At 41.6% G+C, this 14,055-nt stretch overlaps 1 protein-coding gene across 1 annotated transcript in view; it reads right to left on the bottom strand.

The window, feature by feature from the left end:
- Positions 1–14,055, bottom strand: part of PIEZO2 (piezo type mechanosensitive ion channel component 2) — a 485,914-nt gene that overhangs the window by 19,106 nt on the left and 452,753 nt on the right. Inside the window, exons 41-46 of the mRNA XM_075062935.1 lie at positions 13,086–13,338; positions 12,071–12,203; positions 11,444–11,591; positions 11,117–11,331; positions 8,833–8,991; positions 6,832–6,979 (exon numbers count right to left, since the gene is read on the bottom strand). Coding sequence (XP_074919036.1) covers positions 6,832–6,979; positions 8,833–8,991; positions 11,117–11,331; positions 11,444–11,591; positions 12,071–12,203; positions 13,086–13,338 — 1,056 coding nt within the window. The remainder of the gene's footprint in view (positions 1–6,831; positions 6,980–8,832; positions 8,992–11,116; positions 11,332–11,443; positions 11,592–12,070; positions 12,204–13,085; positions 13,339–14,055) is intronic.

Below are 14,055 nucleotides of genomic sequence, written 5' to 3'. Positions count from 1 at the left end.
AGTCTATAAGGTGCCACAGGATTCTCTGCTGCTTTTACAGATCCAGACTAACACGGCTACCCCTCTGATACTCTGAAACATGTTTTATCTCAGATCCCTTTTAGACCGAATTGCACCTTTTAGATCCTGAAAACATTGTAATTTTTTATTGCAGAGAAGGCTGTATTTATTTTTCAGCAACAGACAAATACAGTGTCACAAGACTGTCTTACACCGGACTAACTCCTCATATACTTCAGATACATTCAAAACTGTCTTCCTTGTTCTTAAGCGCTCCGTGGACTTGTCCCAGAGTGCTTCTCAGCCCATGTCCCTTGTCTCTGATCCCCAATTCCGCTCCTTAATCTTCCCTAGCACTAAGATCTTTGCTTTCCCTTTCCACAATATGTCCACTATTGGAGTGAGAGGCTTCTCTTCTGCAGCTCCTGCAATCTAGAACAATCTTCTTGCATCTCTCCTTCTCTTTTCCCATCACATCAGAAAACACATCTACCCTCTCCCTTCTCTCCTGCTATGATTCCTCTCCCCATCTGTTACTGACCTCATGACTGAATGCTTTAATGGATTCACCAGCCTGTACAATGTCTTTGCAACACTATGATTTATTCTGCCTGCTCTCTTATAGGATTTAACTCTGTACAGAGACAGGGTGGGTGAGGTAATAGTTTTTATTGGACCAACTTCTGTTGGTAAGCGGGACAAGCTTTCGAGCTTACACAGAGCTCTTCTTCAGATCTGGGAAAGGCAGAGTGTCTCAGCTAAATAGAAGGCGGAACAGATTGTTTAGCATAACTAGTTAACACATAGTCTAGCCATTCAAGATGAAGTTGCCAGTTAACACCTCTGCAGTCACAGGACAAAAAAGAGGGGCTAGTGGATTACAGATTGTCCTGGGACCAACACAGCTACAACAACAGTGCAAACATTAACTCTGTGCAGCATTTTGTAATAAAATGCATATGAAAGATGGCATATACAAAATAAAGTTGCATTGCACACATACACTTGCCAGAAATCGGGCTTTCAGGAAATTGTTCTTGCTTTACAACATGAATCTATAAAGCCCTAAGAGAATACTACATTTGTAATACAACTCTATATTTAAAACAAATCAGTTACCTTTTAAAAGTTTATGTCAAACCATTTGTCTCACACTACAGGACACTGTTTTCATTAATATCATATTGAGCTCACAAGGGACGTATCATTTATCTGTAGACGGTTATTTCAGGCACTTTTAATACTATTACAGAGCAGCTTAGAGAGTTAGTAATAGCCAAATTACTCAGGAATACCACTCAGAGAGTGAGAGAGGTACCTTGAACTACCTCAGTTATCATTAGTTATTTTGTTCTTAACATACAGACTTTTGAGATATGCAAAATCCATCAGCACGTGTAGCAATGTGTGTCATTGGCACAAGCATCGCGACTTAGATTTGGAAACTTGTATATTCTAGAATCATTCCATAGCACAGTATAGAATGTTCCTATTATAGAAAAAACAGCACACAGAGCAAAATTGAAACTGGTTTACTTTCTGTATCTTTCTCAATTAATTTCTGAAAGGTGTGATGAGATGCAATTCAATTCATGGCAGGAATGTAACTAAAATAAACAACTAAATGCCAGGTTTTTGTGGACATCCTGTTAATTTACTTGTAACTAAGGCCTTGGCTACACTAGAAATTTCAAAGCGCTGCTGGGGCAGTACTGCGGGAGTGCTGCCGCAGCAGCGCTTTGAAGTGTGAGTGTGGTCAGAGTGGCAGCGCTGGGAGAGAGCTCTCCCAGCACTGCACGTAAACCACATCCTTTACGGGTGTAGTGTGCAGCGCTGGGAGCCGCGCTCCCAGCGCTGCTGCCCTGATTACACTGACGCTTTACAGCGCTGCATCTTGCAGCGCTCAGGGGGTGTTTTTTCACACCCCTGAGTGCGAAAGTTGCAGCGCTGTAAAGTGCCAATGTAGCCAAGCCCTAAGTGATGCACCTTGAAATCAAGTACAGTTAAAAGGTAGGATTATAATAAAACTAGAAATACGTCAGTAAACACTCAAATATATGGTCATTTTATTATTTTCTGAACGGTTGGGTTATTTCCTATTCCTAAAATAACACTTAATTTCTTTTTTATATTGGCAAAACAACCAAGCATCTGGATGCTGTTTTTACAAAGGTAACACAGAATCCAGGATCCCCAATTTTTAATTGATCTGAACCTTAACTCATTTAAACCAGCTGAGTCCAATTTTAAAAAAATAACAGCTACAAAATCATGGAAGCAGAGGAGAGCACAGGGCAGTTCTGAGAACCTTAGAATGGATAAGTCTTCGCTGTGAGATCCAGAAGAGGAGTGCCCAGTAAACGGTGGATAAATGGGTCTTTGAGTACACCTCTACCCCGATATAACGCTGTCCTCAGGAGCCAAAAAATCTTACTGTGTTATAGGTGAAACTGCGTTATATCGAACTTGCTTTGATCCACCGGAGTGTGCAGCCCCCACGCCCCCAGAACACTGCTTTACTGCATTATATCCAAATTTGTGTTATATTGGGTCGTGTTATATCTGGGTAGAGGTGTATGTGAAATAGGGAGTGGGTGCATGGTTCTGTGTTTTAGGGTTTTGTGTGTGTGTGAGAGAGACAGGTGCAGTGAGTGTACGGTGGATGGTGTGTTAGAATAAGATAGTGGATGTACGGATGTGGGTGTGGTGGGTATGCGCGTGGAGTGGGACAGTCAGAAGGGGATTGTGATAGGTGAGTGAACACATGGGTGTTTTAGTGGGGAAGTGTGAGATGGATGGGGGCTGTGGAGAAAGAAAGGCTACATTCGAGGTGGAAACAAATAAAAGGAGTAAAAATAGAGTAATAGCGCAGAAAGGAGAATGAAGGACAAACTAGGGATGTGAAAGAAGGGGGAGAGGAATTCTTTGGACCTCAGCTGTGGTCTAGGTGGAGGTGAGGGTTATGTATTCTCATCTGCACTGATCGCTGTTGCAAGCTGCCAAGACTGTTCTACTCCTGGCTACTCAACTAGGCCTTGTCTACACTAGAAAATTAGGTCAACATAAGGCTCCTTGCATGGATGTATTTGTGCACTTGTCTGTACTCAAATTTGTCTCCCACCACGTAAGCATGCTGTTAAGGTGACACAATAAAACCACCTGCTCAAATGGTGTTGAGCCAGGGTTGACCTACAGAGGTCAACACAGTGGGAGTGTAGACACTGTGTGACCTGTGTCTACCCTAGCAGTCCTCCAGCAGCTGTGCCAAAATGACTGACAGTGCCTCTGGTCACAATTGTGAATTCCCCTACTCAGGGGTCAGAGACCAGAACCCCTTTAAAACATCTTGTCCCTGATTGCCCAGCTTGGCGAGCACACACGGCATCTCTCCCTTGTGGTATGCAACTGACCATGCCAGCTCCACACACTCGATGTGCTCCTGCCTAGAGCAGAGAAGAGATATGAGGTCTTCTGGGCCTGTGAAAAGAAGAGGCTGTGTTGGCACTACCATGGACCAACTGCACAGGGGATGCAGACAAAGGGGTATGACAGAAATCAGCCTCTGTGCTGCATGGAAGCAAAGGAACCGAAGCAGGCGTAGCAGAGGCTGACAATTGATCTGGTACTGAGCCACAGATCTGCTGCTTTTCTACCAAGCTGCATGACGTACTTGGTGGAGACCTGCTAAGCTGGGAGTTGAACCTTTCCTTGGTGCTGTCAGGGTGGCTGGTGTACATCTTCATGAGCCAGGACAGCAAGGCATAGACTGGGTCCCCCAGGATCACAATTGGCATTTCAATATCACCCAGGGTACTCTGACGATCAGGAAAGAATGTCCCTGTGTAAGCAGAGTCAGGATGAGCTGTACCCTGACATCTGGTGGTGAATTATGGGAAGTGTGGAAAGAATGTCCGGAATGTGAAATCTCAAATATTTGCATAGGCACACCCAGCAAGGAGCCAGCAAGGAGCCTAGGGAAAATGGTATGATATTTCATTCGGGTCCCCAATTCTCTTCATTATTGGGCAGGATAAAGAAATGTGCACCTAATTGATGTGAATGAGGAACTACGGACTGCTTTATAACAGGAATGCTCAATATAAATAATGACACTTTGCTAGACAGGCGACATGGGTCTCCACACAAACCTCATTGAATTGAAGAGGTTGGACAGGCTACTATGCCTTGTGGCGTCGTCTCCTTGCGGAGCCAGAAGCCACCAATTCCACTCCTCCACTTGCCACTGTGAATGTCAGAATTGATTTTTTAGTCCCTTAAAAATCCTAGATCGGTTGCTCGAGTGAACTCACTTTGGGCAAATGGGTGCTCACTACACTAGGGCTCCCCTACTATGAGCTGAAATCCAAAGCTAAATACATGCTAGACTGAGTGCTGGTGGCTAAACTAGTGGGTACGCCTGTAAGCTATACTGCAGAACAGTGCTAGCTGGTGGAGTGGAGCAGTGTGGGGATGGTGAGGGAAGGACATGCTGGTGGCGGAGCGCTAGCAGAACGCATGGAGTAGCCTGTGGACGGTGGAGTCAGGCCGACAGAGCGCGATGGACTGAGCAGTTTGCGGGAAACTGGCGGCAGCTCACGGGGCAGTGGTGGAGTAGGAGCAGTTTGTGAGGGAGGGCCTGGAGGAGCAGAGTGGAGCGGCTGGTAAGGCGAAGGACAGAACCCGGAGAGGCACGGCAAGTTGGCCTGGCACCACGTAAAGGTGCCCCTCTTCACCAGGCTTGGGGGGGAGGGACCTCTACAGATAGACTTCTTGACATCTGAGTCGGCATGACCAGAGACTTTTGGTTGTTGTGACTTTGCCAGTGATCTGGAACTCAAGCACCCTAGCGGGAAACAGGACATTGATCAATGGTACTTGGGGTGGTTTTTTGTTTATGGTTTTGTTATATCCTGTTTGTGGTTTTCTCAAAGGAGTCGCGCATTAGATTCCTTCATTTATTTAAAAAGTTTTGCCTCACTCCAGATCCGTGCTGCGAGAGGGAAGTTGCCTCCTAGCAGGCGCCCGGAGGGTTGTATGTTAAGTTCTATCTTGCCGTTCAGCCATATCATTTTCTTCATTCCCAACACCTGGGACAGAGAAGAAAAACTCACTCGATCCTGTCCCAGGTCACTGGGTGGGGGCTGGAGCCGGTTATGCATTGTGTTACTGAAACGGAACCCCTGGATACTGAACCCGGTCCTTGTTGCTGCCAACTCAGAGGGGCAGAAGGGTTACACCTGCTTGCAGCTTTCTGAACAGCCCTGTGTTCTTAAAGATGTGAGCATCATGCACCTTCCTTGACCAGCCCATTTTGATACTAGTGAAGCATTCCTGCTGATCCACCAATGCTTGCATAACCATGGAAAAGTAGCCCTTTCTGTTGATGTACTGTGTGGCAACCTGGGCTGGTGCAAAACCAGGGATGTGTGTGATGTCTATTACCCAACTTCAGTTTGGGAACCTCATTTCTGCAGATCCATCCACTATGTCCTGCACATTGCCAAGAGTTACACTCCTGCATGGGGGAGATGACTAACGGCTGTACACACTTGCACGACAAAAGCCTCCACTGTGGATTTCCCACTGACCCATACCAATCCCATGTTGCAAGCTTCCAGAGTGTGATTGCCACTTGTTCATCAACTGTCACTGCAGCTCTTATTCTGGTGTCTCTGAGTTGGAGAGCCAGTCTGAGCTCAGCACACAAACTCAGGAATGTGGCCTTTAATATCCAAAAGTTCTGCAGTCACAGATTGTCATCCCAAACCTGCATGACGATGCCATCCTATAAGTCAATGCTTGTTTCTCAAGCTCAGAAGCAGCGCTCCACCATCTTCAACTGCATGAATACCACCAGCAACCTTGAATTTATTTATTTTTTTGCTATGTCCCTTAGCAAACTGTCCTCAAAAAATATTTATGTCCCCCACTGTTGAAGTCCTTCCTGTGGCTCTGATAATAATTGACAATCAGATATTCTGCATTTGCAACATTAATGAGACTAGCACAGAGCTATGTGGGCTCCATGCTTCTGTCAAAGATGGCAGACACCAAACAGTGCCATGCAGGTTTGTAGGATTTTAGAAAAGGGAGCAAAAATTATGGGACATGAATGGTACTATGGGACTGAGAGAGTTGCATGCTGGGAACTAGACCCCTAGCTCCCAGAGATCCCTGGGCAAATTATTTCTATGCCACAATATACTGTGAAAACTTCCCAGAAGGCATTGCACCCAGATAGTGGCACATGGAACATACTGAGATACTTACCTGTGGTGCACCACTGTTTGAACTGACACAAACACCCTCAGTGAGTACGCACTGCACTAACGCAAGCAGCCAAGTATGCATGTGCATGAACTGATACACTAACTGCGGTGGCTGTATTTCATCATAATTTGTAGTGAAGACAGGGCCCCACTTGTTTGGCTATTCCTCCACCAACTCCAGACAACCTGAGTTCATTTGCTTACCTTGTCTTATTCTTAAATCCACCCCTGAAATCTAGGTCTACAATTCAGTATCTATGTTTGCAGACACAAATTACCATGATTTTACCTAGAACTCATATGAATGAAAGGAAAATTAGTTAGGCACAAACAAGAAGTTAGATGCCAGAAAGCCATTCAAATTTTCATCTGAGGTAATTGCACACAGACACAGGCACACAATTGGATGAACATTTTTGCACATGAACCTTAGGCCTCACTGATAGAAATCTGGCCTATATTTTTCTTTATTCAGGAACTCAAACTGGCAGCTTTTCTTCATTATTGCCACAATTAACTATGGGTGTAAAAAAGGCTTAAATCACTTGCTTAGCTTTCTTACCTTTTCAGACTCTCGCCAACATTTCAAGATAAATATATGAGCATAAATATCTTCAACACAGATCCAGCTGGAAAGGCTCAGAGTGGTATCAGTCCAAACCCAGTCCATTACTGCTCTCAACTCAGTCAAAAATGGAACCAGACGGAATCTAAAAGGAGAGACAGTGTAGTAGATGAACTATCTTACAGTGAGGTAGTGAGGTATAGCATTCCATCTAATTAAGGAACAGGGGTCATTTTTAGTGAGTCTTATAATTACACCATGTGTGGGGAAATTACACAAATGTTAAATATCAAAAAGCTTAATGGAGGGGTTCAGACTTGAAAACAGAAAACACAAATGTGAAAACAGTTGCACTTAGTCATTTTCTGGGATTGCTTGGGTATTACTGATGTGTATCATATTTTAATAATCCTGTAGTGAAGTCAAACATACACTTATGTCACTTGTAATCAATAATCATGGGTGTGATGGCAGCATCATAGATGCAACTTTATGGGATAGATTCTCTCCTGGGCCAAAGCCTCCCCTTCTTCCCTTCTGCCATATCTCCTAAACTGGGTGGGGAAGGCAGAGACGGATATAAAACCAGATTGCAGTTCACTTGGAAGGGAATTCTCTGCTGGCCATTTGCTTTGTGGTACTTTTGCACAGACTGGTGCCTGGGGTGTAACTGTGCAGAGAACCTGGCCTTATGATTTTACTGTAGGATCAACAGGAGAAGCTGGGCTGTGAGTACACAAAGTACCTTTTGCGCAACTTGAATACTTCCTGAGGTTCAGAAATTGTTTGGTTACCTTTTAAAAATAATTTAATTAAAACTGATTTATTTAATATTTACCCACCTTTTTACTTTCTTCTTCCTAGTCCCAGTCAAACCAGAAACACTGTTATAGTGTGAGGAAAGCTATTTCTGTGATTTTTCTAGCTGGACAGTAACCAGTACATACTAACAATCTTGGAATAAAGCCTGGATTATTAGAACAAAGGGATTGTGATAAATTTGATTTTGGTATGAACTGTTTAGCTGGCAAGCACAGAACCCCAAGACTTTTCAGACTCATAGTCAGTAATAATTAACAATAATGGTAAACAAAATATGAGAGACAACTAAAATATGAATGATTTAGGCAAGTTTAAATTTGAATTTCTCCAACATGAAAGTCCCTCTTTAATGGGCTGAAGAGCCTGTATGTAAGTCTTAAAATGTTATGATTCATCTCACCTCACTTTTGACATTTAAAAACATCATCACAAGTTTTACATGGAAATCATGCATGGCTCATGTTATAGCTATTTCATAGTATATTCATAATGGCAACATTTATGCACTGCATTCAGAGTATCGTGTACTTTTATTTTCTCACCTGCATTATGCCCACTGATCCATCTCTCCAAGGAAACTACTATTATTCCATATCTCTGAGCAGCTTGAAACACAGTAATTTTTTTTAAGATCCTTTCTGCTACAACAAATATTTCCTTAACACTCTCATGTGTTATTTCCCACTCAAGATTCTTGGTGTGAGGTGCGAGTCCAGAGACAGATTTAAGGTCTGATATCTTACTACTTTGCGGGGTTAGAAAGAGTATTTTAAACTTTTGGAAAAGTGGAGAGTCCAAACTTTCCAATAGAACACACAGTACTTGTTTCTGGACCTGGAAGGTCCAGGGACATAGGACACTACAGTGATTTTTACATAAGCTGTGTAAGGTAATTGTTAGAATTCTAAAAATGGATTCATTACATTTTTTTCTCTCCCTTAGAAGTCCATATAGTTGGGCTCATTACAAGGAAGGTTCATAGATTTAAACAGCAGATAACATTTCTAAAATAGTTGTGGTAGTATGATGATATGATATGCAATAAAGGTTTTATTAGCACTCATTTGCAATGACCTGCAGAACTAAGTCATGAATAATGAAGCCTTCTGAGTGACAATTAAACCTTCATGCTACATATGTACAAGGGTGGCTAACAGTGAGCGGGAATACACTTACCCTTGAAATAAGAAGAGGTTTACATAGTTGTAACTTTTGGTGAGGAAGTTGCCAAGAACACGGGTTGGGTAACCACAACGAATCTGATATGCCGATAACCCAAAATAAACACATTTCACAAAATACCAGAGCTGGGCAACTGTGTTTTGGCTAAATTTCCTGCAATGAAAAAGTGAGATAAAAAAATTCATGAGTTTTATATCTACGTTCTACAAAATCTATCCAAAACGCTCTGCACATTTCTCACCTCAGTGGTCCCCAACCTTTTCATCTGGTGGGCGCCAGACGAAGGACCATGGCGGCGGTCAAGCATCCGCCGAAATGCTGGCGAATTTCAGTGGCAATGCCGCTCGATGATGCCACTTGTCGGTGGCAAGTGGCATCATTGAGAGGTGTTGCAGCCAAATTTCAATGGCATTTTGGTGGATGCTCGACCGTCGGCCAGGACACAGATGTATGGCGCCCGCGTGCAACACGTTGGGGATCCCTGTCTCAGCTCCTCATTTATGAAAACCTGCAATCAATCCCTGATTTAGGTCCCCCTGGGGCTATCACCCAGCTCTAGAGAAAAACTACACCTGAAAGTGTAGATATTTAATAACAAAAATCCATATATTTGGGCTAAATCCTGACTTGTGTTTGCAGGGCTGTAAGCAACAGAGTAGCACTGTACAGCTGTTTCAACTGCTGTTCATTGCACTGAAGCTCCCAGTGGCTGATCCAGTGTGCTCATGGAGAAGACCCACATCCATTCCTTGAGCAGCTTGATGTGAAGCTGCAGCAGGATGGATGGGGTACACATGCAGATGAGTTACTCATCTTTTTACAAGCAACACTGTGGATTTCTGGTCTTGCTTCTCTCCCAGTAGAGCCTGCAAGTATTACTGTACCTCTAGTGATGATAAGGGTCAGAGACAGGGATCAGGGTCCCTGGAATGTGTGTGAGAGACACTGAAGGGATCCACCTCAGTTCCTCAATTACCAGAGATGCTGATTTAGATCACGTAAACTGTTCAGTCAACTGGGATGGAGCTGTTGATGTGGGCATCTCAGAAGTGGAGTGGTCCCTTTTGGAATGTGCTTAAGCATGATTACAACTCAGCAAAATGCTGTGAACTCCTCACCAAGCACAGTGTTTGGGGAACAAGATATGACCCAATGTTTTCACTGAGTTGCTTTGGAAAACTATTGTAGATAAGGAACTTTCATGGGTTCATAGAGATCAGTTTGATTTAAATTGTCCTGGACAGATTTCAAATGCAAATTCAAGATCAAGATTATGAGGTACATATTTCTTGAAGGCAGAGTAAAGCTCAAGAGGGATTTTGTTGCCTTTTCTTTTAAACAAAGTAAACTGACTGTCCCAAACTTGGTTCTTCTCTTCCTTTTCAGTGCTCTGTAACTTCTGAGGTAGAAGATCACTGGGAGAATAGCAGTTTTATTCAAGCATGGCTGTAATTATTATATTTTTCTGAGTGCAATAGTAAATATATTCAAGGACAATTTTTAAGTGCAAAGGAGGTTTTTTTTGTCTTTTCTAATTAATTTGTATTCTTCATATGTAATGAACCATTTTTTTCCCTCAGTAAACTATTATATCACTATTTGCAAGGTACAATACAACTCTTTTGGAATTTTAAGTTTGCACTTTTTCATTAGTTGCCAGGACAAATTATGACCTAATAATCAACAGCTGTCTGATAGCTTTAATAAGGCTGTATATTTAATGTTGAGGGTGGGGGTGGGGGTGGAGGGTGACCAGATGTCCTGATTTTATAGGGACAGTCCCGATTTTTGGGTCTTTTTCTTATATAGGCTCTTATTACCCCCCACCCCCGTCCCGATTTTTCACACTTGCTATCTGGTCACCCTAGTGGGGTGGAAAATAGAGCTATTACAGGAAACAGAAGGTTGTTAGGAAGCGTTTATTAAAGCAGGGATGGCCCAAGAGTTTGCATTATATCAGCTCTGACTCCTTAAACTCAAAATTGAATTTAGTACTCTGTGTCCAGATCTTCATGATACATTAACTACAAAACTATTGCCCTAAAGGCAGTTCTAATTCAGTATTGTTTTATATAGTTCAATCTTTCCCCATTTAAGCAGTTCCATATCTGCAGCACTAATTATTCTGAAAAGGTACTTAAACAATCCATTTAGTAATGAGATCAAGGAAAAAACTGTTTGTGATTCAGTCTTTAGCTGTAATTCACTCAAATTAAATTAGAAATAAACTTGAAAATGATGTTATTCAACTCTTATGCTTTATTTTTAATGGGTTTACCTTTCAGTTACTCCAGGCAAGATAAAGAACATCCAAAAGTGTATCCCAAAAACAAGAATGACCTGGAAGATGACTTTTCCCATGACAGTCTTTCTGAGGTACAGTGCTCGGTCTACCACCATGGTCCCAAACTGAATGAGCACCATCACCAGGAATGCCTCTGGTACCTGGTCTTCTGATAATGAAGAGGTGATATCTGCTGCAGCAGAATGTTTCTGGGAAGGAAAACATTACAATAACTTCGGGATAACGAATTCTACATGGTATTTCACAATTGTGGCCAAGATTCTGAAAGAGGATTTACAAAACAAGCCTCTCATAACATACCCCAAAAGCCCAAAAGCCAAACACAATGATGATGAAGTCCACAGTATCTGCGAGGAACATCAGCACATAAACATCAGTCACAGCACTGTATTCCGGGTGAATGAGATTGTAGAAAAACTGTCTGATGGGCACATATATTTGAAGAGTCCTGAAACAACATACACCACAATCTGATTTAAGACAAGTACCTTGAACTCAAGTTCCTAAGCTTCCAAAAGGAAGGGGCTGATATTATTAATTTGCTTAATTATAAACTTCACTTTTGGGGTCCACGGTGCTTTACAGAAACCAGTTATTACCTGTTGTGTTGACCGTTTTTGTAATGTTCTGCAAACACTTGACCATTAGGAAACTCACTTAGTCTACCAGCTCATTCACACAGGACAACAATTAGCCTTCAAATGGACTTTGAAGCCACTGTTGTTTTGATTAGATGTGAACTGGTGACCTAGCATGAAAGGATCTATCACCAATCTACTGAATCATCCAGTCTGCTGATACATTTATACCTTTATAACTTATTTTTACTAAGAATAGCATATTTTTAGTTACTTAAAAAGTTATTTCACTTTCAATTTTATGTTTCCCCTATCCACGCCCCCAATCCCCTAGAGAAAATTTGCTCACTTTTTAATTGTAAATGCCTTTGCTTTGACCATTTGCTCTCGAAACTTTTCCATAAGAAGCTCTTTTCTAGATTTTTGCTTAATGCTTAATACACTGCTTCCTCTCTGACTGCTGTTTCGTGTACTGGTGCTCCCTGGAAATGAGGATGGGAGGAAGAAAACAAGAAAGTAAGCATCCAATTAAAATAAAAGTTTAGATAAAAATACAGAAGGACTAAAATCACAGAGTATACCCTGTGTAAATAAGTTGCGCATTTAAGAGGTTTTTAAATTAAGCCCTACACCTCTTTTTAATATACACATATATAGTAAAGTCTTGACTGTTTGACACAGACTTGAAAACTGGCTGAATCAAAACTTGACTTAATATGACTATAAAAAAGAGTAGGTACCAAAACTAAGATGTGACCTGGCCTGCTTCAGTTGCCAGGATGGAGTGTGTGCGTGTGTGTATATATATATATACACACACACACACAGATATAGATAGATAGATTTGTGATTTTGTGATATTGATTTGGAGATATATATATATATCCAAATTATAGTAAAGTCTTCCTCTGCAGGAGATAGGGAAGGTCATCTGTCACAATATCACAAATCAATACTTCTCACACTTCAGGTACCGTATGAACTCAAATGTTAACAAAAATAAGATGTTCACTATGAATTCCTGCTAACGAGAGATGGTGCTGAGCCATAAAGTTTGAATCTGGACCTTCCCAAAGATTTGGAATGTTCAGTTCCAGCAAATTATAGGGAAAGTGCTGGTTGTAGTGCTTGGATCTGGATCTGAACTTCAGCAAAGTTGAGGGTGTTCACCCCTGGGTGTTGGGTTGGGCCCATCACTATAAGTATCCAGTATTTTGATTCACATATTTCCTATTCTCACAAAACAGCCGTTGTGTTAAATATTTTCTGAGCTCTCCACAGAAATACATCAAAGGTCTCAACAGAATCATTTAATCAGAACTGAGCTACTGGTTTTCGAGGCCCGGTAGTGCTGTGACACATACCTCTCTTTGACCTCTGTGAGGAGAAACTAGATCTGTGTGAAAGTTGTGACCCACTGCTGGAACTTTTTCTCCTGATGGCAGTCTGCTGTTCTGGGAAATGGACATGTATGGACTCCACAGAAGCCGCAAGATTCACTGACTTTAAAGAGTCAGCAGAATCTCTCCTGTCTGCTGCCAGTGAGAGTTCATCGCCATATTCCTCTTTACTACTGCAACTTTCACCTTCATCATCTTCATCCCATAACCCATGGCACTAGCAGAGAAAAGAAGAAAAGAATGTCACTCTTGTATTTCAGTTAGGGTGATATTTATTGTGCTGCAAGACAGACTATATAATTACGAGCATTTCCCATCTGTCTATTCTGATATTTATAAGGCTCAGATCCCCTTTTTCATCTGAAGTCATCAAACTTTGTTTGACTAAAGGGACATAATAAATATCAGTATGTTTTCTGGGACACTAACGAGGCAAAGGAAGCTCTTACTTAATGTCCATTTTAGAAAAAAATCTAGTTAGAGATATTATTATATTTGTGTTGTAGTAGGTACTAGTTTTAAATTCTGCAATGTTATTATGTGTAGGGCAAGACTTTGGGAAAAAATTATGAAAATCAGGGATTTCATCAAAATATACCCTTTTGATGATATTTTCCTTGGTTCACTTAAACCATACACCTCAATTATCTCCTCCATTTTCATGCCATTTCCAGAAAAAAAAGAAGAAGACCGATTGTCCATCCATACAAATGTCATTAAATTATTTCAGTATGAAAGAAAACAATATCGCCTGAGCAGCCCAAAAAGACGTGTGCTGAAGTCAAATCCCAGGTGTCATATCTATTGTTCACATACAAGAGTTTTAGTTGCTTGGTGTTGGACAATTAAGATTTGACTGCATTAATAAATCAAAAGATTCTAAAGGACAAATAAATGTTTCACTCATTGCTATGAACACAACAAATACAAGAAA

This window comes from Chelonoidis abingdonii, chromosome 2, assembly GCF_003597395.2.
Source record: "Chelonoidis abingdonii isolate Lonesome George chromosome 2, CheloAbing_2.0, whole genome shotgun sequence".
NCBI classification, from domain to species: Eukaryota; Metazoa; Chordata; order Testudines; family Testudinidae; genus Chelonoidis; species Chelonoidis abingdonii.
This window is presented reverse-complemented; position numbering and strand designations above follow the sequence as displayed.